Genomic DNA, 25,279 nt, shown 5'->3' with positions numbered 1-25,279 from the left:
TCTGATAGGTCTAATACATGGACAAAGTTCAAAAATTTTAGGCAAAAACAAGAAGACAATCCCTCCCAGTTTATGAATAGACTTATTGAGCTGGGAGGTAGATATATAGACCTAGATCTGTCCAGACAAATATGAAGACAATTATGAAGACAATTCATTAAAAATTGTTGTAAAGTGGTCAGAGACTATTTTAGGACTAGCTGCCTGAATTGGGAATCTATGGATCTTGAAGAATTGAGGAGAGTAGCAGTTTATGTCTTTAATGGCCATGAAAAGAAAGATGAGGCAAACAATGACTTAGTGGAGGAATTAAGGAAAGAAATAAACATTTTAAAGGAGGAAATTAAAAAAGAAAAAGAAAATCATTGAGTGGCCAAAGCCCCTTTGCAGGAATCCACAAATCAATCATTAATGTGTTATTTCTGTGGAAAAAGGGGTCACATAATGATGAACTATAGAGAGTAGAATCAGAAAAATAGAAATAATAACAACTCTAGAAATAACAATTACAGAAATAACAATCCAAATGAGGCAACTGATAACTCACACCAAAATACCCCAAATGGGGCTCATCCACACTATACTCAGGATGAAAATTCCCCTCAGTGTGGGGGGATCCCAGAGAATCAATCAAGGATCTTTATGAAGGTGTGAGGTGGGGAATAAGGGCTCTGGAATCAGAGAGTGGAACCTTTGATTTCCCAGACCCTGATGTTTTAACACCAGTTATCCCAGTCCATTCTCCCCTCCCCCTCCAAAATGATGAACCACATGTAACCCTAAAAGTTGGAAACACGTATTATGATTGCCTCCTAGACACTAGAGCATCCTGATTGGTATTGATGAGTAACCTGATTCTGACTGAGATTCTATTGGCTCACTAATTGTAGTGGGGATATCAGGGCCACCCCTAAAGGTCCCAAAACTTTCCCCTCAAATGGCATCTGTAGGACCCCTATCAGTAGAACAGTCTTTCCTTCTAATGCCTAAGTCCCCTACAAATTTGTTAGGGAGAGATTTTTTATGCAAGGTTAGAGTCACAATAACATGCTCTCCAGGTGATTCTATGACACTAGAATTGCCTGAGGATTTGTTCCCTGTACTTCTTTCAGACAGTTAAGATGTGAAGGAGCCTCCCAACTTTAAAATCCTGGCTGATATACCTGATTCTCTTTGGGCCACATCATCTTACGATGTTGGCCTACTTAAATCAGCTGTTCTTGTTCAAATTAAGAAAAAAGGTGGTCTTCCTCCTTCCATTCCTCAGTATCCTCTATCAAAAGAAACAATTGAGGGAATTACCCCAGTGACAGATTCATTAATCTAGCAAGGAATAATTATTCCATGCAGATTTGAATATAATACATCTATCCTACCTGTAAAAAAGCCAAAATTAGGCCCAGATGGAAAAATTGTCTATCAATTTGTCCGGAATTTAAGAGCTGTGAATAATCATGTCATTAAGAGACATCCTGTGGTTCTCAGCCCAGGCACAATTATTTCTCTATTCTCAGCACAGCCAAATATTATACTGTGGTAAATTTGTGTTCAGCATTTTTCTCAATCCCTATTCATGAAAATTCAAGGAATATATTTGCCTTCAACTGGAAAGATTCACATGGACATGGTGTCAGTTACCACAAGGGTACATGGAAAGTTTCACATTGTTTTCACAGATTTTAAGACAAGATTTGGAAAATATTAGAATTAAGGAGAGCTGTTTGATACAGTTTGTAGATGATTTGCTCTTGGCCTCACCAAATGCCACAGTATGCCAGGAAGATAGCAAACATCTCCTTTGGGAGTTACATAATATCTCTAAGGCAAAGGTTCAGTGGTATCTCCCCAAAGTGGAATATTTAGAGTTCATTTTAACTGCTGGTCTCACTCCATTTCCCCTAAGTGCATTGAAGATGTTCAGAAATTGAGCACCCCTAAGAAAAAGTTGAGGACAATTTTAGGAGCAATAGGATTTTGTAGGCAATGAATCCCTTGCTATGGGAAAATCACTAAGCCCCTTAGAGCTCTGACAAAAAATTCAGGCCCTGAACTTCTTAAATTAGAGGCAGAACACCTGTCAACTCTTTCAAAATTAAAAACAGGCTATCCTGTCTGTCCCTGATCTAAGCATTCCAAATTACAAAAAGCCATTTACTTTGTATGTACATGAACAGAGAGAGGTAGTTTCAGGTGTTTTAACTCAACCTTTGGGACCTGTTCTGCATTTAGTTACTTATTATTCAGCCCAGCTGGTCCAAGTAGCTTCAGGAACACTGCCATGTCTTAGAGGCATAGCTGCCACAGCTTTATTGATAACTAAATCTGCTGATTAGTCTTGGGATGCCCATTAGCCATAATGTGCCCACATGAAGTCAAAGCATTGTTGCTAAGACAGAACACAGGCACAAGGTACAAGGTAAACTTGTTAGGAAATAAGAATATTACCTTAAAACACTGTACAGTTCTAAATCTTGCAACCTTGCTTCCTGCTTTACCAGTCTCAGGAGAACCATTGCACAGCTGTGAATCTTTAGTGTCTATGGCTGAAAAGCCTCAAGATAATCTCCTGGGCACTTCTTTAGACAATCCAGACTTAGCCTTATTCACTGATGGTTCTTCTTTCATTAGGGATGGCATACGCCAATATGCCAATCCATTCACAAAAATGGTCACTTTGGTACCCAGGGCATTGTAGACTCTATTAGAAGAGTATGGATAGCCCCTGGTATAACTAATATTGTCTCTAAAGTGTGTGTAGACTGCTCCACCTACCAAGCATATAATCAGCACACCTTTTGTGGCAAAGCTTTTGGTGGGTGCCCTCTGGATTACATACCTTTTGAACATCTACAAATTGATTTTATCACTATGCCAAAGGCTAGACAGTATAAATTTTGTCTAGTCATAGTGGATCAACTGATCAGATGGCCAGAAGTATTTCTTATCACCTGGGCCATAGTGGTTTTTGTCTCCAAGGTGCTCTTAAAAGAGATTATTCCTCACTTTGGCCTGCCTGCACATATTAATTCAGACAGGGGAACTCATTTTACTGTTTCAGTTTTATTTCAGATATATTCTTGTTTGGGATCATTCCCAAATTCCATGTACTATACCATCCCCAGAGCTCAGACCAAGTTGAGAGAATGAATAGAGATCTTAAAACTATGATTGGCAAATTGTGCTTGGAGACTCATTTAAAATGGGCTGAAATTCTCCCGCAGGCCCTATTTTATTTTAGAAGCAGGCCCAAGAAAGATCTACCCATCTCAATATTTGAGATGCTTTTTGGACACTCCCCTATCCTGGATAAGCCTTTTTTTTCCTGCATACATATCATTACTAGGGGGAGACACTTCTATTGCTTTATATATACAGGATTTATAGATCAAATTGTGAGAATTCCATAAAGCTGCTGTACAAGCAGGTCCTATAGACTTCTTGCTCCATGACCTACACCCAGGAGATAAGGTATATATAAAGAACTTCCTGCATACTGGGGGAACTCAGTCTGCCTGGGAAGGTCCATATCAAATTCTATTAACCACTCCAACAGCTATCAAAATTAGAGAAAAGGACTCTTGGATTCATTGCTCTCATGTAAAGAGAGTACCTTCTGTAGTGTGAAAGAGAATTTTGGAGGTAGAAGGGAAAGGTAGGGTAGAAAGGGAAAGGAAGGTAGGGAAGCCTGAGGAAGGGTAGCCAGAGTAGCCCCCAAGCCCAGGAGGGGAAATGGACTTGAGCACTTTGGAGCTCACTAAATATCAAGTAGCACTTATTGTTAGAATATCTAGGTTTATTTATATAGAAAAGGGAAGGTCTAGGGAAGCTAGGAGGTAGATCTCCAAAAAAGGTGCCGAGATAGAGCTCAGGGACAAGAGCGTCTCCAGGGTTGAGAGCATCTCTATAATAGAGAGTGTCTCCAGGAGAGGGAGTGGGGGGAAAGAGAGAGAGAGCGAGAGAGCGAGCGAGAGAGAGAGAGAGAGAGAGAGAGAGAGAGAGAGAGAGAGAGAGAGAGAGAGAAAAGGTGCCAAAACTCTCTCTTTTATATTTTCTCTGTCACCTCCTACAAAGGAAATAGGAGGTGTCAGGGGAAGTTGTAGCAGGGATTCCTGGGAGAAGTAGTCTCCCAGGGCTTGGAATATTTTTAAACAACACAATAGACACTGAGTAATTGTATCCTGTCACACTTATTGTATTTGCTGATTGTTTGTTTTAAGATTTTATTTTGTTTCTTAGTTCACATATTGACCTAATCTCCTCACTAACAGAAAGTGACCTGTATCTCCTTAAAATTTTTTATTACATTTTGACTAAGCTCTTCTTTTGCCTTTACTCTTATCTGCCTTTTATTATTCTTAGGTACATATTCTATGCTCTTATTAGACTATAAGCTCATTGAAAGCAACGACTTTGTTTTCCAACTTCTTATTACTAGTATCTACTACAGTGCTTTGTACATTTGCTGAACTGAAGCTAGCTGAATTTGTTACTGAAAGAAGGAACAATTTATCATTACTTATACCTAAATTCTAGTGAAATGGTCAATTAAAAATAGTTTCAAGAGCTCAATTTATTCAACTTTTTAGGGGTTTATCTTACAGCCAATCAATTTATTCTAGTGGTTCCAGGAGGCTGTATCTCTTTGAAAAGTAAGATGCTCTCCTGGATTATGAACAGCCCACCCCCATTTTTGGAATGGATCTATTGGCTACTAACATGTGATCTAAAATAAAAAACCATTTTCTATTTTCTGTTGTGTTGTATTATATAAGATGTCAGGCTCTCAAGGAAGCAATTATATGAATGAGAACTTGATATAAGTGTGGAATTGGGGGTAAATCAAGGATCACTAAGCATACATCTGGAGATTTGAAGCTGGCCCCATGTAACCCTGAGGAAGTTCCATTAGGGAGGGGCCAGTGAAGGAGGGTTTTTTCCGGTGAGGATTCTGAGGAGAAGCCAACCGCCAAAAACTCCTGAGAAGACATTCAAGCTCTGGGGTGGAGTTGGTTGGTGGTGGTTGTGGGTGGCTGAGAGGTTTCTGGACAGGAATTTAGCTTTTCTGAACCCAAAATTCAGAGGAAATCTGGAGATTTCAACAGCTAAACCTTTCTACTTACTTCAATGTTAATGAAAAATAAACAGAGAGTTGTGCTCCATAATTGGTCTTAGTGTCCAGACTCCAGAGGGAGTGGGCACTTGGGGTACCCTTCCTTGATCCATCTTGTACCCCTTCCTTACAGTTGTTCCCTTGTTTGTTAGCTAGTGATAAGGATAAGATATTGTGAGGAGAGGGGGAGTCCATTTCTGAGTCCCAGTTACAGAAGAAAACAGAACTGCTCTCTTGTTGTAGGGTTCATAGTTGAAAGAGAAGTTATCTCAGTACCCTCCTTCCTCAAAATCCACAAATAATCCTTACCCTGTTATCCTGAATTCCCTCATCCTTATAATAAATCTTTATTAGTTCATTAGTGATAACTTGAGGCTATTACTTTGAGGAGAAGAAAACTGATCTTGTGGCTGAGGGGAAGACTAATTCCCAATACCATCTTGAAGGATAAAGCTACTTGACACCTTCCTTCTACATCTCCACTATAGCTTTGCCAGTTTGGGTTTATCCCCTCATAGGTCTTCCCTGGGGAGGGGGGCAGTGATTAGCTGCTCTGGCCCACTGAAAACTATTGAGTCGGGGTCCTGATAAACACCTTCCACACCATCAATACTCACCCTCATACATTGAGAAGATTAAAAACAAGTTTGCTTTCCATGAGAACCATATTGACTCTTCTATCAATAACTAAGAATTTATTAAATACCTATTTCTATTTTATGTGCCAGGGCCTATATAAGGCATTGGATATAGATATTCATATACATAAACAGTAAATATGAGGTAATTTTGGGGTAGAGAGAGGTAATAATAGCTAGGGCAATCAGGGAAATTCCCAAGTAGGAGGTGAAACTTGAGTCAAGCCTTGAAGGAAGTTGGTCATTCTCTTTTGACAGTTTTCGTACTATAGTAGGCTGACCTTAAGATTAAATGAGAATACCTATTCAAGCCCTTTAATTTACACAAATGAATTACATATTAGGAGGCTAAGTCCTAACCTCTTTCTCATGGTTGCCTGGGTTTTCTGCTTCAGGGAATTTGAGGTGAAGACACAAGTAGGAGAAGTGGATGTGGAGACATGGTTCCATGCACCAATGCAGATGGCATCTGCATCTGCCTTCTGAATTGCAGAAGAATGTAATGTGTCCCACTGAAGAGCCTCCAGGTGTCCTCAGAGTAGATTTGAATAACTCCTCTAAAAAAAGGCAGACTCTATAGGAAGACCAAGTCTTTCCTAGCCCTGTGGTCACTTTGAGCTCTGAAACTATGACATCAATATGCAATCTGAGAAATGTCTTTAGGCAAGGAAGACATGTTAAGTGAAGGTGGTGAACTCTAGACCCAGAGCTTGAAAGTTGTAATATTGCCATATGGTATGAAGAAGGATTCATGGTCGATGGGGACATGATTGGGGATATAGATTCTAAGTGATCACCCTAAAGCAAATATTAATAATATGGAAATAGGTCTTGATCAATGACATATGTAAAACCCAGTGAAATTACTAGTTGGCTGGGGGGGGGGAGGGAAGGAAAGAATATGAATCATGTAACCATGGAAAAATACTTTAAATCAATTAATTTAATAAAATTTTCCAAAAAAAAAAAAAAAGGACCCATGGTTATAGGGAGCCTAAGGATAAGAACCATATGATTTTGTGTGTTGGGGAAAGTATAGGTTTTTTTCCCCTATGTACAAATATAGTTGATTCTGGAGAGCTATGGCTATCTAAAAGTCACCTACCATCTTAAATGCTCCTTCAATTACTGCTCTAAATTCCAAAGCCAGCTAGGTGGACCAGTGGCTAGAGCACTAGATTTGGAGTCAAGAAGACTTGAATTCAAATCTTGCATCAGATATTTATAAATGATGTGATCCTGGGCAAGTCATTTGACCTCTGTCTGCCTCAGTTTGCTTAACTATAAAATGGTGGTAATAACAGCACCTCCTTCCCAGAGTTGTTGTTTGGATCAAATAAAGACTTGGTATAGTGCTGGCCACATACCTGCCAAATAAATGCTTGTTTCCTTTCTTTCTTCCTTTTCTAACTGCAATGTCTTAACTTAGGCCTACCTTTCCTTGGCAGGGTCCATCAGAATCTCTGCTCATTCCATTCCAATAACTCTTACAAGTCAGAATCCCACTTCCTCAAGCCCCAATATTCTTCTCTTGAAGTAACGTTACAACAAGCAAGTCATAATAAATGAATTCAACCTATATTATATGTCTAGTATGTATTAAGGTGAAAGATTTGGCTCAAAGGAAGTATGTTTTTCCAGAGACACGACTGCTTTTGTCATTGAACCCTTCCAGAGTGAGATTTTCAGGTGAGGTTTAAGTAGAGGACAATACTACAGGAGGTAGTAGAGGAATCTTTTTTAGGGGAAGTGGGAGGACCACAGTGAGCCACCAGATATCATACCATGTAGGGCTGGCCTTCCTTTTAATAAATGACTTCTGCCTCAAGAACCACAGGCTGTGATCTTGTCTTGAACATTACTAGAGAAAATGGAATTGAGATTCTAGGGCAAAAATATTTTGGGGAAAGTGAAAGCTGAAGCAAGGGGCTTAAAGCAAGCATTACCATGGCAATGGAGGATGAATGTTCCCTTGGGCAAGCTAGACTAACTGGAAACTCTAGAGGGTTTGAAAAATAGGAGGCAGCATGTGCCAGGTAGAGGAAACCACCACCATCATTGCCACTACTACCTTCCCTTAGACCTTGGGGGAGACAGCTCAGTACTCTAAGCACAAGAGCCCAGGAAATATCAGGATTGCCCTGAATATCTGCTCTGTTTCCAATCTGGCATCTGACCAAAGAACAACTTTTGGATAGTTTCCATGCCTCATTTCTTCTACTCAAGCCATTCTCCTCTCAGCTACCAAAGAGATTTTCCTAAAGTACATGGGTTTGATTTTTTTTTTAAGCATTTAAAAACAGATTACATTCATTGAATTTACTGAGAAACTATAATCCAAAGGCTTGTCAGGGAGTGAATAACTGGCAATAGCTCTCTGTCTCATGCACACAATAGAATAAAAGCCTATTCCCAGTCATTGTGCATTAGGTTTACAAACTTAATCTGCCCCAGATGGATTCCTGAAATTCATGTTGACTCTCTATCGAATAAACTTGCGTCTCCTTATTTCCACCAAGATCAAATATCAAATCCCCTATTTGGCTTTTACTGCCCCTTATAATCTGGCCTCTTCCTCCCTTTTCACTTTTTTCACTTTACTCCCTTTTCTATACATTACAATCTGAACTCTATAAGACATTGTCATCAGTCAACAAATATTTATAATCTATTTTTTCATTCCTCTCTGGGCTACACATTTAACTAATTGCCACAGGACATTGTCTACCATGGAAACCCCTTCACCTTAGAAACTCACTGTGGAATACTTCTCATATTGTACATACCTACTACCTCCTTGTCCTTTTTTCTCTGATTGACCAGTTCATTTAGAACCAGTTCCTCCATTTTAAGGAGGCTGTCAGGCCAATCATACCTTCATTCTTCTCCAGGCTGAATTTCTGATTTTTTTGAACAGGACTTTCTCTACCTTAGAGGTCACTCCCTTTTTGTTTTATGTGTTATCACACCCCAATTAGAAAGTAAACTCCTTGAGGTCAGGGACCATCATTTTTCTGTTAGCATTTGTATTGCCAGGATTTAACAGTACTTATATGAACATATGTTTGTTAATATTGACTATATTGACCAATATTTGTCTTTTTCCTGCTACTTGCAATGGGTAGCTAGGTGGCACATTAAAAAGAAAATCTGACTTGGAATCAGGAAGACTCAAGTTCAAATCTAGCCTCAGATACTTCCTAGCTGTGTGAACCTGAGCAAGTCAATTAACCTTGTTTGCCTCAGTTTCCTTATCTGTAAAATGAGCTGGAGAAGGAAATTCCAAACCACTCCAGTATCTTTGCCAAGAAAATCCCAAATAGGGTGATGAAGAGTCTGATAGGACTGAACAACTGCTCCTTGCACACAATACATTTCCTAATTGACTCTTCCTCCCGTGCTAGGACTTCTCTCTGCTCCCCTGCACCTCTTGGCTTTCTTAATTTTTAGGTTAAAATCTGTCTTTCTGCAAGAAGCCTTCTTTCACAGACCCCCTCCCCCACCTCTTAATCCTTTTCCTCTGAGATGAACCACAGTTTATCCTGTGTCTACCTTGTTTGCATCTGTTTTCTCTAGATTGTAAGCTCCTTGAAGGCAAGGGCTGTTTTTGCCTTTCTTTGTATCTCCCAGGGCTTAGCTCAGTATCTGGTACACGTGAGGGGCTTAATAAATGCTTATTGACTTCACTTGTTCATTTTGTGCAGTCCTTACCTCCTCAGTAGGCATTGCTATGAAGATGAGAAGAAAATTCTTGGCACCAAAGTCATTGGAACTCTTAAACATAAATAATTTGAAGCTATGTCCAAAGGGCGAGAAAACTGTGTAAACCCTATGATCCAACAATACCACTACTAGGTCTGTATCCCAAAGAGATCAAAGAAAAAGGAAAAGGACCTATATGTACACAAATTATTTATAGTAGTTCTTTTTGTAGTGACAAAGAATTGGAAATTGAAGGGATGCCCATCAATTGGGGAATGGCTGAACAATTGTGGTATATAATTGTGATGGAATACTATTATGCTAAAAGAAATGGTGACTGGTGTGATTTCAGAAAAACCAGAGGAGACATATGCAAAATGAAGTGACAGGAACTGAAGAGAGAACATTATACACAGTAACGCCAATATTGTAACTGAAAGACAACTCTGCTCAATACAACGATCCAAAACAATTTTAAAGGACCTCTGAAAATGCTATCCATTTCCAGTGACAGAACTCTGACTGCAGATTAAAGCCTACTTTTCCCCTTTATTTTTCTTGCTTTTTCTTTTTTTGGCAACATGGCTAACATGGAAATATATTTTACATGACCTCATGTATATAATTGATATCACATTGTTTGTCTTTCAGTGGATGAGGGAAGGGATGGAAGGAGGGAGAGAATTTGGAACTCAAGATTTTAAAAAATGAATGTTAAAATAATTAAGAAATTATGTTTTATCAATGGAAATTACTTTAACATCTTCTTTGCTGTTATGTTCTAAGGCTTATGGGCTTTTTCATCAAATTTGCAAGTAAAATCTCTTAATTTATTGCTTTTTCACTAATTTATTAACTCATTCATTCATCCATTACTCCCTCGCTTAAGAGCTTTCAACAACTCCTTGTTGCTCTTTTAAGTTCATCACCATTTGTATCTAACCTACATTTTCAGTCTTATTTCACATCATTCCCTTTCATATACTCTCTTTCCCAGACAAAGTAGACACGATTGTACGTTGTTCTGTCCCCACTTGCAGGTAATCCCACATTCCTGAAATGCAATGCTTCTCATCTCTACCTGTTGAATCTGTTTTTTTCCCTTTAAGGCCCAGCTAAATGATATAAATAAAAAGGCCCAGCACCACCTCCTGCCCTCCATGATTCTTTTCCTGTTCTTGTTGAAGGTGATTTCTTTTTCCTCATATGTTTGGAGAACACTTTGTTTCTATCATTCCTTGTATCTATTACATTCATTTGTGTTTCCCCTCTATCAGGTGGTAAGCTCCAATGAGAGCAGAGACTTTTGTCATTTTCCATGTTTTGATCCCTGATATCCAAGATGGGACTGCACCAATGATTTCGTTGCTCCCAGAAATTCCCAATAAAGGAAATTTCTCTACCAATATAAAATGGCATTTTCCCTATAGTTTATAGTTACCTACGGCAATTGAAAGCCCTATCATACAGTTAATGGCTCAAGTTTTCCTGATTCCAAGATTGTCTGTCACAGGCAGTTTTTTTTTTTTTTTTTACTATTTTATTTTTTTATTCAGCCCCTTCCTTCCCTCCCCACTCCATAGAAAGTATCATCAGGCAAACATGTGTATATGTAGATGATGTCTTTCGTGTTTCCACTTCTCAGTTTGTTCTCTGGCGACAAACATTCACAAGTTATTCTTCAAATATTAAATCTGTAGCTGTAGATAACGTTCCCTTGGTCCGGCTTGTTTCACTCTTCATTACCTCATGCCACAGACAGTCTACAAGTATTAACCTGAATTTCATATAGCATTTAATGGTGCCACCGCCTCCCACTGTCACCCATTTCCTAGGTTTAGGACTTGGTGCCCATGTCTAGCCCAGAACCTGCTGCCCAAGGGTTGATGGGGCAGGAGGGAAAAAGAGACTTAGGAGGAAGGGTAAAGGAGAAATATAGTAAGGGGCCAAGTCCCTAAGGAGTCTGCGGAAAGGTAACTGAAGGGAACTCAAAGGCAAAGTTGTCCCCTGGGGGACCAGTTCCCAAGAGAATCACCCCTTCTCTTTCTCCTCCTCTCCCCACCCTACCGCCAGCTACATTTCCTGCCTAGGGCACTAGCTCAGAGAGGTAACCCCAAAGGAATATCTGCCAGCTGGTGCTCATGTACATACTTCTAAACCTCTTGCCCCCAATTCCCAAGACAAAATGGGGGCTTTCAGGTTTTTCCATTTCCCTACGTTGTCAGATTGTCTTTTAAGGCTGTGGGCAGAGGGATTTGGGGGACACCCAGGAGGGCTTGACTGGTTCTGTCCCAATTATATAGCCTGCCTGAGGGTGTGGGGAAGACAGATAGGGGGCGGGGGAGGTGTGTCAGAGAAGAGGGAGAGGACTCCCGGGTCTGCCCCCAACTCTCACTTCCCCTCTCCAACGGCGTCGAACTCCAGGTGGTGCTGCCTGCCCGCGGAGAGGCAGCTGGGCTGCCTGCCCCTTTGGGCCTCTCCCCCACCCCGCTGGCCCAGAGGCCGCCGCCGCTGTGGCCGCAGTGGCTACCGCAGCAGCCGGCCCAAGGAGGCGGGGCAGGTCAGTCTCTCCGCCCCCGACGGCTCAGGGAAGCGCTGCTCCAGTACAGCCCCAGTCGGAGATCAAAGCTGGAGTCCACGCTACTGAAGCTACAACCTCCCTGCCTCTCTCTGGCCTCCAGCCCGGCCTCGACAGGATTACAGGAGATCCCAGTACCGCCCGGGATGTGAGCAGGGCTCCCCTCCAGCCTCTGCCATGGCAACCGCAGGTCAGTTCCTTGTTTCCACCTCCCCTGAGCCCACTACAGCAGTTCTTCCTTCTCTGGACCCAACCGTCCTCCTCTGCTCGAATCCCATGAGCTCCAGAGGACTCTGTCACCCAAGCCCCCAGCTGCCTCTCCGACAACCCTCGGGGCCCCTTGCCTTTCCCTAGAGCTGGTGTGTTCTCTCTTTTGGGCAACTTGGGTGCCCTGCTCACCCTCCTTTCCTCTGCATCCCGTCCGGGACCTGGCACCTGCACAGTCCCACGCCCGGCCAAGAATTGTTAACTAGCGTTTCCCAGACTCTTCCCCCACCCCCAACCCCCCACCCCGCCCAGATTTTTATTCGTTCTCGGAGTCCTCGTAACCTGTCTTGACTAAGGCTAAAAATGACCAAAGTGAAGGAAAGAGAAGTCAGAAGAGATCTGTGTTATTTGGCAAGAATTCTGCCTTGGTCTTTGAGGAAGTTCCATTTAGTGTAAATAAGGTTGGCTCTGAGGGGCAGTGTGGTAGGGTCCATCGATAGAGCACCAGTTTCAAATTCTGCCTGAGACATTTATTAGATGATCTCTAGGCAAGTTATCTAACTTCTCTGTGCCTCAGTATCCTCATCTGAAAAACGAAGAGGAGTGAGCTATTAGGCATGATGGCTCCCTCACCTTGCCAGTGACACTGACATCCTTGCTCTTCTTCACACAAGGTACTCCATTTCCCTATTTCAGGAATCTCCCTAGCTGTTTTTTATGCCTGTAATTCTCTCTCCTCATTTCTGCTGCTTTGCTTTCATGGTTTCCCTAAAGTCCCACCTAAAATTCCAACTTCTACAAGAAGTCTTTCCAGATTTCTCTTCATTCTAGTTTCTTTCCTCCATAGAATAGTTCTAACATATCCTGTCTACAACTTGTGTGTAGAAAGTTGTTTGTGTCTCTCATTAGACTGTGAGCTCCTTAAGAGCAGGAACTGTCTTTTGCCCTTCTTTGTACCTCCAGCATTTAGCACAGTGCCTGGCACATAATTGTGCTTAATAAATGTTTGCTGATCAATTCTAGCTCTGTGATTTGGGTTGGAATCTTTTGTGACCTTGGACCTTTTTTCACTTTATTCATCTGCAAAACGAGAGAGTTGTATTAGAAGATCTCAAAATTGCCTTCCAGCAATTCAGTGATCTCATCATCCCATGTGTAGCTATTTGCTACCCTATTTCCTAGGACAAGGTTTTTCACCTTTCTGAAACTGAGTTTCCTAATATGCAAAGTCGGTATAAAAATATTTTCATTATTTTCCTCAAAGATTGTTGTGAAGAAAGCTATGCAAATTATAATTTGCAATAGATCAATCAAGGACTGAAACATTTATTAAGCACCTACTATGTGATAAACTAGGCTATTAGGTGATTCAGTGGATAGAGCACTGGGTCTTGAGTAATGAATATTTGAGTTTAAATGTGGTCTCAAACACATTCCTTCCTTCCTTCCTTCCTTCCTTCCTTCCTTCCTTCCTTCCTTCCTTCCTTCCATCCATCTTTCTTTTTTTAAACCCTTATTTTCTGTTTATGTAACAACTCTAAAACAGAAGGGCAAGGGTTGGGCAAATGAGATTAAATGACTTGTCCAGGGTCACACAGTTAGGAAGTATCTGAGGCCATATTTGAACCTGGGTCCTCTTGACATTAGGCCTAACATTGTATCCACTGTGCCACCTAGCTGCCCTCCCTTCCCCATCTTTTATTTTCATGTGTGGTCTTTGTGGAATTCTTTTAGAAATAGGAAGAAGTGGAGGCCATATGGACCTATGATCCTTTTCTGTTTTACTATGCCAATCTTGGGGTCATTTCTTAACCTTGCCATGGGATAAACTTTATAAATGTAGGTAAGTCAATAGTAGTAGTAGTAGTAGACATTAAAAAAAATCTTTAGACCTATCTGATTCAGGAAGAGTCAAATCTGAATGAATGACTGAACGATGACAAAATAATTGATGTAGAAAAATGCTGGTGAGAAAACCAAGTACTGGTAAGCTCTCCCACAACCTAGTCTTAGAGAATTTCACTAAGCAGTTCAATAAGTTGCCCAGAATTTCAACTTTGGATCAAAAGGTGGACTTGAACCTAGATCTTTTATATTCTTAGGCTAGCTCTCTATGCACCAAGTCAGATGTAGCAAACTTCAAGTCTTAACCAGATTAAAATGTAATTAAGAAATGTAAGAATAAGAAGAGAGTGGCAGTTAGGTAGCACAATGGATAGAGCATCAGGCCTGGAGTTAGGAAGTCCTGGGTTCAAATGTGAGCTCAGATACTTCCTAGCTGTGTGACCCTGAGCAAGCTACCTAACCCCTATTGCCTAGCCCTTGTCACTCTGTTTTAAAATGGATACTAAGAAATAAGGTATGGGTTAAAAAAAAAAGAATAAGGAGAGAAATGGAGGGGATAGTATTTTTTTAGAAGGTTTCCATTTTTAAATGTTAGGTGGCATTATTAAAAGATCTGGGCGAATTCTGTTATCCAACGAAGAGAGTCTACTTCTCCCACCTTCTGAGAGCAGAGGCTTTGAGGTTTGCTAGATTGCTGATATTCTTGGTTCTGTATACATGAATGGTCCTTTGTTTGAAAGAAGAAACTAACCACATTCTGACAACCATTCTTGAACTGCGATCTGGACTTTGGCAGTAGATAGAGTAATTTGGAGGGCAGCTAGGTGACAGTGGCTAGAGCACAGGGCTTGGAGTCAGGAAGATTCATTTTTATGAGTTCATATCTGGCTTCAGATACTTACTAGCTCTTTGACCCTGGCCTAGTCACTTACCCCTCTTTGCCTCAGTTCCTTCTATATAAAATGAGCTAGAGGAAAGAAATGGCAAACTTAACCAGTATCTTTGCTAAGAAAACTCCAAAAGAGCATCGTCGAGAGTTGGACATAACTGAACAACAACTCCCTTGATCTTTTTATGTAGTGAAAAGAAGGCTGAATCTCCCAGGCTTAGATTTTTCCTCTCTAAAATGAAAATAATAATAGCACATACCTCTCAGAGTTGTTGTGAAGTTCAAACAGGATATTTTGTAGATTTTAAAAGTACTGTACTCTATTCATGTTTGCAATAATTACATTTAGCTTTATGATTTCCTAAACCACTTTCTCCTAATAACTTGGTGAAGTGGATAACCACACTTAACACTGTCCCCATTTTACTTATGAGGAAATGAAGACCTGGAGCAGTGACTCAATCAGGATCACACATCTGCAAGTGTTACTGAGGTCTTGAACCAAGGTTTTCTGACTTCACATCTAGAGATTCTTTTTCTTAACCTTCTATGTATGATTCCTTTGCATTGCTGGGCTTGAGGAAGGGAAATTTTGATTATTGAATTAAGGAGGAAACTATTATAATGTGCCTAATTAATTAGATGCTCTCTAAAGTCCTATCCAACATGTTGGGAGTCATTTAGTGAATAAGAATGAAACACTCCTCTGGTCAATGGAAGACTCAGTCGAGGTTTGAAAATTGTGCTGCTTGAAAATTACTGCCCATCAAAGGTTTTTAGCTTTTATTGCAAACTATGGGATCTGACATTACAAAATAAATATCTATATTTCATAGAGAACAGATTTCTCTGACTCTGAAAATATGTGTATTTATAAAATGCAGTACCACATGTGAGAGGACACAATTTGTGGCTCCCTCCCATAACCACCCCCAATCTCCATTCTGCCTTCAAGGTGGATGGAGAGGGACACGTCTTAGAAGGGAAGCAGAGGAACCCAGCAGAACCCCATAATTCATACTCTGGGACCAGAGGTAGATCCTTAGCGATTTGATTGATCTGGAACCTGAAAGTGAGTTCTGGTATTGTCTGTCATGATATTTCACGTTGTCTGTCCATGGCTAGTGATGATTCTTGCTGTAGTTATACCACTGAATGCCCAGATATACTATATGAGGTCTGGAGGCATAGGGACCATTAAAGAAAAAAAGTCCATTTTAGAAAATGATTCTTTCAAAGGGTTTTTGACACCCATACTAATTAGCTGAGCTCTTTCCAGTTGTCATTTTCCACTGGTAGCCCTAAAATCCATTATGATAAAGGAAATAGGATTATTTTAATGTTTTATTTATGTATTTAACTTATAGTTTTAAAAATATCAATATCGGGGGTAGCTAGGTGGTTCAGTGGTTTGAGAGCCTGGCCCAAAAATGGGAGTTCCTGGGTTCAAATTTAGGTTCACTCCCAAATATGGGAGTTCCTGGGTTCAAATTTGACCTCAGATACTTCCTAGCTATGTGACCCAGGCCAAGTCACTTAACTCCCATTTTCTAGATCTTACTTCTCTTCTGCCTTGGAACCAATACACAGTATCCATCTACCTTTCCCCATATCTCACTGAGAAAACAAGAAAAAGAAAATCTCCTTCGATAGGTAATATCAAGCAAAACAAATTCCTTTATTAGCCAAGTCCCAAAAATTATGTCTCAACTGCCTTCTGAGACTATCACCTCTATCAGGAGTTTGGGTAGCTGTTTCATTGTGAATCCTTAGGAAACAATCCGTGTGTTGATTAGAGAACCTAGGATTTTCAGAATTGATTGTCTTTACAATATTGTTGTTATTATGTTGCCCTCATGTTATAAATTGTTCTCTTGCTCTGCTTATTTTACTCTTCTTTATACAAGTCTTCTCTGGTTCCTCTGAAGTCATCCTTTTCATCATTTCTTACCACATTATAGAATTTAATTATATTCATATACAATGACTTGTTCAGCCCTTCCCCAATTGATGGGCATTCTCTAAATTTAGAATTTTTTGATAGTGCAGAGTTGCTATAAGTATCTTATGCATATGCATCTTTTTCCTTTTTTCTTTCATCTTACCAGTCTAGTGGTGATATTGCTGGATCAAAGGGTATTTACTTAAAATTTAATAGCTTTGGGGGCATAGTTTCTTTTAAAAATTTTATTTATTTATGTATTTATAAGTCTTTATCATCTGTCTTAGAATCAATACTGTTTATTAGTTCTAAGGCAAAAGAGTGGTAAGGGCTAGGCAATGGAAGTTAAGTGACTTGCCCAGGTTCACATAGGAAGAATCTTAGGTCATATTTGAACTCAGGACCTCCCATCTCTAGGCCTCATCCCTATCCATTGAGCCACCTAGCTGCCCCCTGGGGGTATAATATCAAATGGCTTTCCATAATGGGTGGATCAGTTCATAGCTCTATCAAAAGTACATTAATGTAATTATTTTCTCAAAGACTTTTCAACATTTATCATTTTCCTTTTTTTTTTTTGTCAACTTTGCCAATCTGATGGATATGAGGTGGCACCTCATAATAATTTCAATTTGCATTTCCCTAAATATTAGTGATTAAGAATTTTTTTATATGACTACTAAACCTCGGATTTCTTTTTCTTAAAACTGCTGGTTTGCATCCTTTGACCATTTATCAACTGAAGAATAGCTTTTATCATTAGTGATTTAGAAAATTTTTTCATATAACTATGGATGGCTTGGATTTTTTTTCTTTTTATAACTGCCTGTTCTCATTCTTTGACCATTTATCAGTTGGTGATTTGCTCTATTCTCTCTATTAGTGACATTTTTTTCATATGACTATTGATAGCTTGGATTTCTTCTCTGAAAACTGCCTGTTCACATCCTTTGATCATTTGCCAACTAGAGAATGTCTACTACTCTTAAATTTTAAATCAGTTCCTAATCTAGCTTAAAATGAACTCTATCAGAGAAATTGCTATTCTTCTATATAGCTAAATTGATTTTGTTTTGTTTAAAAGCCTTTTAATCTAAAAAAAACCCCATGGAACACCATGAATTTGTGTGCCATCCTTGAATAGAGGCCATTCTAATCTTATCTGTATTATTCTAATTCTAATATACATATGGGTGAGGTGAGCATCAAATAGGAAATGACTGGTTTGAGGATAGGATTTCCTTCCATTTCTATCACTGGTTTCCCCATAAGATATTTAGTTCCTCATGGAAGGGAAAAGCAGAAGTGGTTTGATATACTCAAGGAAGTGATTTATAGTTAAAGGGAATTATGGTGGATGGATGGGACATCCCCTGTGCTGGTGACACTTGCTGACCTAGGATTTTTAAATCTAGCATTGGGATGTCATCCAACCCATCATGAGAGGACCTTAAGTCCTCTTTTTTTTTGAAAGGTCTTCTCCACAAGTGATAGCATTTGTACAACTCAGTGGAATTGCTTGTTGGCTTTGGGAGCAGGGAGGGAAGAGGGGAAGGAAAGAAAATGAATCATGGAAACATGGGGAAAAAACCTAAATAAACAAAGGAACCAATAAATAAATGAAATCTTCTCCAATTTCTCGGACAAAAGCTCAGCAAGTCAAAGAAGGTGACAAAAGAATCTAATTGTAGGATTGAGTAAATTGCCCCCAAATCATGTGACATGCTGGTGGTGGAAAAGTTAGTTGTGATGTTAACCACTTCCTTTGAAATGTTTCTTCTATAGTCACTAGGTGACTATAGAACTTAGGTTCCAAGTCATTTGAATTTAACCCCAATCATCCTATAGTAAAACCTCAACTGTCTTGGAACCCTGAGCCATCATGGATAGGAGATTTTTAAAAAATTTTATTTTGTTTAAAAGCCTTTTAGTAATAATAATAAAAAAAACATGGAACATCATGAATTTGTGTGCCATCCTTGAATAGAGGCCATTCTAATCTGTATTATTCTAATTCTAATATACATGTTGGTGAGGTGAGCATCAAATAGGAAATGACTGGTTTGGGGATAGGATTTTGGATAGGATCATGGATAGGGGATTTTTTTTCCTTCTGTATATCTGTGCAAGAACCTTTAATGGTTTTTGATGGAAATAAATCTATGTACGTATCCCTGCCTTTTCATTGTTTTGGATAAGGGAAAGGGGGGCCAGATCTATGATTTAAATGTTATAGGAAACTCCTTTTACCAAAGGATATTAATACCTACTCTACAGCTGTCTTATCCATGTTTCTTCAGGCAGTAATTTAGGTGAATGCTGTCAAACTCAACTAGTAACTAATCTCTGCCATGGCACATGATCTTAGAAAGTCATCAATGAACATGATGTTTTAATTTGCTGTATTTAATTTTAATTCATTTTGTTAAACCTTTCCCAATTACACTTTTTTTTATGACCCTCACCTTCCACCTTAGAATCAATATTAAGTATTAGTTCCAAGGGAGAAGAGTGGTAAGGTCTAGGTAATTGGGGTTAAGTGACTTGTCCAGGGTCACACAGCTAAGAAATGTCTGAGGTCATATTTGAACCTAGGACCTCCTGGCTCTAAGCCTGACTTAGAGCCCACCTAGCTGCTCTCCAATTATAGTTTCTTTTAAAAAAAAACCCTAGCCCTTCCATCTTAGAATCAATGAACACCCTTTCCCCTTTCCCCCTTATATTTTAATCTGATTTAGCTGCACTTGGAGTTTTGCTGCTACATTCAGCCTGTGGGAGTTTGGTGACCTGCAGAAAAGAGATTTGAATGGAGATCTTCTGACATCAAATCTTCTACTGTTCCCACTGTATCATGCTGCATCTCTAATTTCTGGCTCAGGAACACAAATCCCTGTCCATGTTTGCCCCTCCTTCTAGCTTATTTATTCTATCATGGTGAATTAAAGAACAGTATTCTTTAGATTTTCAAAAACTGGTCTCCAGAGTATTTTAAAGATGATGATGGGTCAAAGTCTACAAGTTCTTCATGAGAAGAAGATATGGAAAATTCAAATTCTTCTTAAGGTGGCATTCTTCTTAGAGTCTGACAATGAACCAAATTCTCAGCACATACAATATTAGACATTTTTTATGTCAAATTATTGTGAAATGGGATAACTTACAAATGCCTCCAAGAATGCCTCTCATGAAATTAGTTGCTTAATAACACCAAATATGAAATAAAACCCTGGCCAGTAAGTTGACCTAGTGAGATGGCTTTTGAGGGGCAGGAAAATAAAAAAATATTACTAGACAGTAATTTTACTTTCTGATGATGGGCCCTTTAGCTGACAAGCCTAAGGTTGGCATCGTCATTTATTGGAGGAGGTACAAAAAAGATGACAAATAGTAAGAAAAATAAAAGAAAAAAATTAAATTTACATGATAAAAATGAGAAAGGAGAATTCACAAAAAATGGAGAGGAAATTGTTAAAGTCTATTATGTCCAATTGTATAACTATAAAATTGAACACTAATAAAATGAATGAATAATTGTAAAAACAAAATACCTGTATAAATAAAACAGGAAATAGAGAATTGGAACCAGCCTCAGAAAGAGAAATCTAGCATGCTATGAATTAATCCCAAAGGTAGAGAGTGGGGAGAAAGGGACTGAGTTGGGGATTCATTTTCAAATTAATTACATCAAATATTCAAAAAAATGTTGCTATATATAAACTGTTTGCAAAAATGAAGAAGGAAGATAATTCATCATAAACCATATGTTAGATAAATATGGTTCTGATACTCTAACCAGGAAGAAATAAAGAATCTCTTGTTCAATCATGTATAACTCTTTTTCTTTTCTCATTTGAGGTTTTCTTGGCAAAGATACTGGAGTGGTTTGTCATTTTCTTTTTGAGCTCATTTTCCAGATGCTGAGGCAAACAAGGTTAAGTAAAAGTAATTTTCCAGAGTCACACAGCTAGGAAATATCTGAGGTCAGATTTGAACCCAGGAAGCCCTCTAATGACTAGCTGCTCCAAAAGAATCTGTAGATCTTAATAATAAATGTTTATTCAAAAAACTAAATAAAATATTTTCAAAGCGATCATATTAGCACATTCATGTTAATAACATATCAACAAAAATCACCTACTTATATGATAAACACAGAAAAAGCCTCTGACAAAACACTTGCCTGGCTTCACACAGCTAAGTGAAGTCAAATTTGAATACAGATCGTCCTGACTCCAAGATTAGCACTCTATCCACTGCATTATCTAGCTGCCCAGAAACGATCTGTAGTTTTCTCTCAATAATGAATGTAGACTTGGGGTCAGCAAGATGGCTTAATGGATTGAGAGTCATGCCTAGAGTTCAAATATGAGCTCAGACACTCCCTAGCTGTGTGACCCTGAGTAAGTCACTTAACTCCTATTTCCTATCCTTTACCACTTTTCTGCCTTGGAACCAATATATAGTATTGATTCTAAGACAGAAGGTAAAGGTTTAAAATTTAAAAAAAATGTTGATTTAAAAAAATTAAACTATTTTTGAAGAGATTATATTAGCACATTCATGTAACTATGGGAAAATATTCAAAATTAAAATAAAAAAAGAAATAAAATAGGTAAGTTGGATTCAGTGTTCATATATAAGCCATATTAAGTTGGTAAAAATAATAATTTATCCAAATTACACTTTAGATTTAATTGCCATACCAATCAAATCAACAAAGTAATACTTTATAGAATTAGACAAACTCCCAAAATTAATGGAAAGAAATTGTTCCAGAATTCTCAGATATTTAATGAAAAAAAAAATAGAGAGAAGATGCTGGTATCATTATATCTTTGTCTTGTACAGGATAAAAATTGGAAAAGTAAATTAGTGGGATAGGTGAAATAAGCAAAAAATATAGACATGCTCAAGGTAGATTAGCATTTCATGAATCTAAGAACAGAGACTACTGGGAAAAGGACTTTATTTGGTTAAAACCATCAGGAAAGTAGGAAAACAGGATGAATAAAATAATATTAGATCTATGTTTTATGTCTTATACCACAACAAATTATCTACATAGATATATTATCTACATATAAAATTATATTATGCCAACATTAAAGGACAATGGCAGGTTATATATATATATATATATTTTTTTTTTTAAATTTTTTTTAAACCCTTACCTTCCGTCTTGGAGTCAATACTGTGTATTGGTTCCAAGGCAGAAGAGTGGTAAGGGTAGGCAATGGGGGTCAAGTGACTTGCCCAGGGTCACACAGCTAGGAAGGGTCTGAGGCCAGATTTGAACCTAGGACCTCCCATCTCTAGGCTTGGCTCTCAATCCACTGAGCTACCCAGCTGCCCCCTGTAGGTTATGTATTTTACAATTTTGTAAACAGAAAAAATTTCTTATTAGACATGGAATAGAAAAGATCATAAAAAATAAAAAAAATCACCTCTATTATATAGATTTTAAAGCTTTTGTGTAAATAAGATGAATAGCACTGGAATTGGAAGAAAAGATATGAAAGAAAGAAATGTGTTAATTGGGGGAAATCTTTGCATTAAATTATAAAAGTCAGATTTCTAAAATATAAATTTTTGAATCAACATTCATTATTGAAAGAGATCTACAGATTCTTTCTTTGTGGTAGTTACTCTGAGGGTGGAAGGAGGCCAGGGAAGATGGCTCTTGCCTATAAAGACTTTACAATCAAGTTGGGGAAACTTGGCATATACACACAAAACAATCCTAGAGTAAGATGGCATTGGGGTTAGACTACATGACCTCTAAGAGTCCTTCAGGTTCTAAAACCTTCAAGTACTAAATCCTATCATGTCCAAAGATGAAGGAATCCAATCTGAATAGGAATACTTTGGGAAAACCTTTGTGAAAGAAGTAGTACTTTAACTAGTAAGGGTATGGATTGACAGGACAAGGTAAGGTTTTTTATTTGAATTGATACATTTTATTTTGACATAAGGCATTTCCCAAAGACCTTTAGAAAGCATATGTTTTGTCCACAACTATTAGTTTCAATCATTAACAGAAAGAAGGCATGTGTCCATGAACTCTGATAGCACTGTACCATTGGATCTGGCTTGAGTTTTGTAGCTTATCCATTTTGACATTATTTTTATTGTATAGCCATTGTACATGTTATTCTCATGACCTGTTTCTTCCTATTGCATCCCTTCCTAAAATGTTTTTCCATTTTTCTCTTAATTATTCATATTTCTCATTCCTTATAGCACAACAATGATTCCATTAAATTTTCAAGCTATAATTTGTTCAATCTCTTCCCTATCATTCTTGTTATCATGAAAAATACTGCTATGGACAGTCTTGCATATATTGGTCTTTTTTTACTTTCAGTAAACTTCTTGGAACATAAACAGAGTAATCAAATGTCCAAATGATTTTAATGTTTCATTCAGATAGTTTTCCAGAATGGTTAAACCAATTCACAGTTCCATTAGGCATAAATTAATATGTCTCCCTTCCCTTAGCCCCTCTAACAATAAGTTTTCCCATCATTTAATATTCTCATGAGCTTGACGGGTCCAGTAGATGAAGCTTTAGGGTTGTTTTCATTTTCATTTCTTTGATCATTATTGAATTCTCTCATTATTATTTTGAACTTTTTTGGGTGATAGTTTACATTCCTCCTTTTGGAAACATGGTTGTTCATATCCTTTTGACGTTCACCAACAGATAAATGCTATTAAAGTTCAAGGACAAATGCCTTCTTCCCTTTAATGACTGATGAACTAATATTTAGGAATCAAACATATGCTTTGTAAGGATCTTTGGGAATAGTCTTGTGTCAAAACAAAATGTATCAATAAATTAAAAAAAAAAACAAATCTTCCCTTGTCCTTTCTACTTATCTGTATCAACAAATAAACCTTCCCTTGTCCTTTCTACTTATCTGTATCCAACCCAAATTTAGGGATATGGTTAATATACCACCCCTTCCATGATGCCTCTCCCTGACTGCTGCCCCTTTCAGACTAGATTCTTCCATTTTTGGACATGATGGGATTTAGTCTTTGTGAGTTCCTTGGTTTAGAACCTGGAGGGACCTTAGAGATCGTGTAAACCAACCCCAATACTATCTTATTCTGATGGTTTTGTGCATAAATACCAAGTCTTCTTAAGACTTTCTGAGCAAGGACCATCTTCCCTGGCATTTCTCCATGCTCAAAGAAACTAGCACAATCCTGGATGCATTTGAATAATTCAATAAACATTGATTTTTGGATATTTCTTTGGCTCTTTTCTTTCTGCAAAGTAAATAATGTAAACTTGTCTTGTTCTTTTACAGGAACCCTCACAGGGAGTGATATCCTAATCATCTACAGCTCAGATGCCGAAGAATGGTGTCAGTATCTGCAGAATCTTTTCCTTTCCAGTTCTCAGGTTCGGAACCAGCAAACCCTGACCTACGAACTGAGACATGGGGTTGCCATCCCCACTAGGGACTTGCCTATCTTCTTCAGCACTCGTTGTATCATCTTACTCCTGTCATTGGAACTAGTTCAGAACTTTTATAAACCCAACGTGCTGTCCAGCCTGCAGAAAGTCCTGTGCCCTCCCCATAGGGTGGTGAAGTTGCTCTGTGGAGTACAGGACTGTGAAGATTTCTCAGAGTTCTTTGAGGACTGGGCCTGTTGGCAGGAGCTCACTTGTGATGATGATCCTGAGACCTATGTGGCTGCTGTGAAGAAGGCTTTTTCAGAAGGTAATTATCTCTTCTTTGGTTTGTGGGAAAGGGAGGAGAATTTCTCAGAAACCTGGATTCCTTAGGTAAATCAAATACGTTCCAGTGTAACTCAAGGCAAATCATTCTTTTTTCCTTACTGGGGATTTCTCCTTTTAACAAGGGGACAATTATTACAGCCAGTGACTCAGAGTTAAAAATTGACTTTGGTGCCCAGGAAGTGACATGATGCTATCAGATGATTAACAACCAAAATGGCTATGATGGAGACAGAATAATCTTTTTTTAAAAAATCTCTTTTTATCTGTTTTTTTTGTCTGTCTGTCCATTTTCCATTTGTGGAACAAAAACGCTAGTGAGTTAAGGATTTTCTTCACCTTTTGATTTCTTTTCCCTGAGCTATATAATAACAACATCAAAAAAACATAAGAATTTTGTTCGGTACAATAAACAACCATAATTCCAGAGGGCCATAGGATAAAAATACTTATCCTCTCCCTGAGAGAAAGGTGATAGACTTAGCATGTAGAATGAGACATTTTTTTGGACAGGGCCAATATGAGAATTTGTTTGGTTGATGATACCTATCTGTTATAAGGTCTTTCTTTTTTCTTTTTTTTTTTTTCTGGAGGTGGAAGATAGGAGGAGGAGAAAAA

The 25,279-nt window shown here is 38.5% G+C and overlaps 1 protein-coding gene and 2 non-coding genes across 3 annotated transcripts in view; 1 reads left to right on the top strand and 2 right to left on the bottom strand.

The window, feature by feature from the left end:
• Positions 1-11,303: 11,303 nt before the first annotated feature.
• PIK3AP1 (phosphoinositide-3-kinase adaptor protein 1) overlaps positions 11,304-25,279 on the top strand; it is a 145,702-nt gene continuing 131,726 nt past the window's right edge. Inside the window, exons 1-4 of the mRNA XM_044660207.1 lie at positions 11,304-11,372; positions 11,875-12,162; positions 12,383-12,572; positions 24,228-24,644. Coding sequence (XP_044516142.1) covers positions 11,304-11,372; positions 11,875-12,162; positions 12,383-12,572; positions 24,228-24,644 — 964 coding nt within the window. The remainder of the gene's footprint in view (positions 11,373-11,874; positions 12,163-12,382; positions 12,573-24,227; positions 24,645-25,279) is intronic.
• On the bottom strand, positions 18,011-18,122 carry LOC123238432. Its single transcript, XR_006505603.1, has one exon. It is a non-coding gene; the product is annotated as a U6 spliceosomal RNA (small nuclear RNA).
• LOC123238437 lies at positions 18,854-18,955 on the bottom strand. Its single transcript, XR_006505607.1, has one exon. It is a non-coding gene; the product is annotated as a U6 spliceosomal RNA (small nuclear RNA).

The sequence above is a fragment of the Gracilinanus agilis genome, chromosome 2 (genome assembly GCF_016433145.1).
Source record: "Gracilinanus agilis isolate LMUSP501 chromosome 2, AgileGrace, whole genome shotgun sequence".
In the NCBI taxonomy this organism is placed as follows: Eukaryota; Metazoa; Chordata; class Mammalia; order Didelphimorphia; family Didelphidae; genus Gracilinanus; species Gracilinanus agilis.
This window is presented reverse-complemented; position numbering and strand designations above follow the sequence as displayed.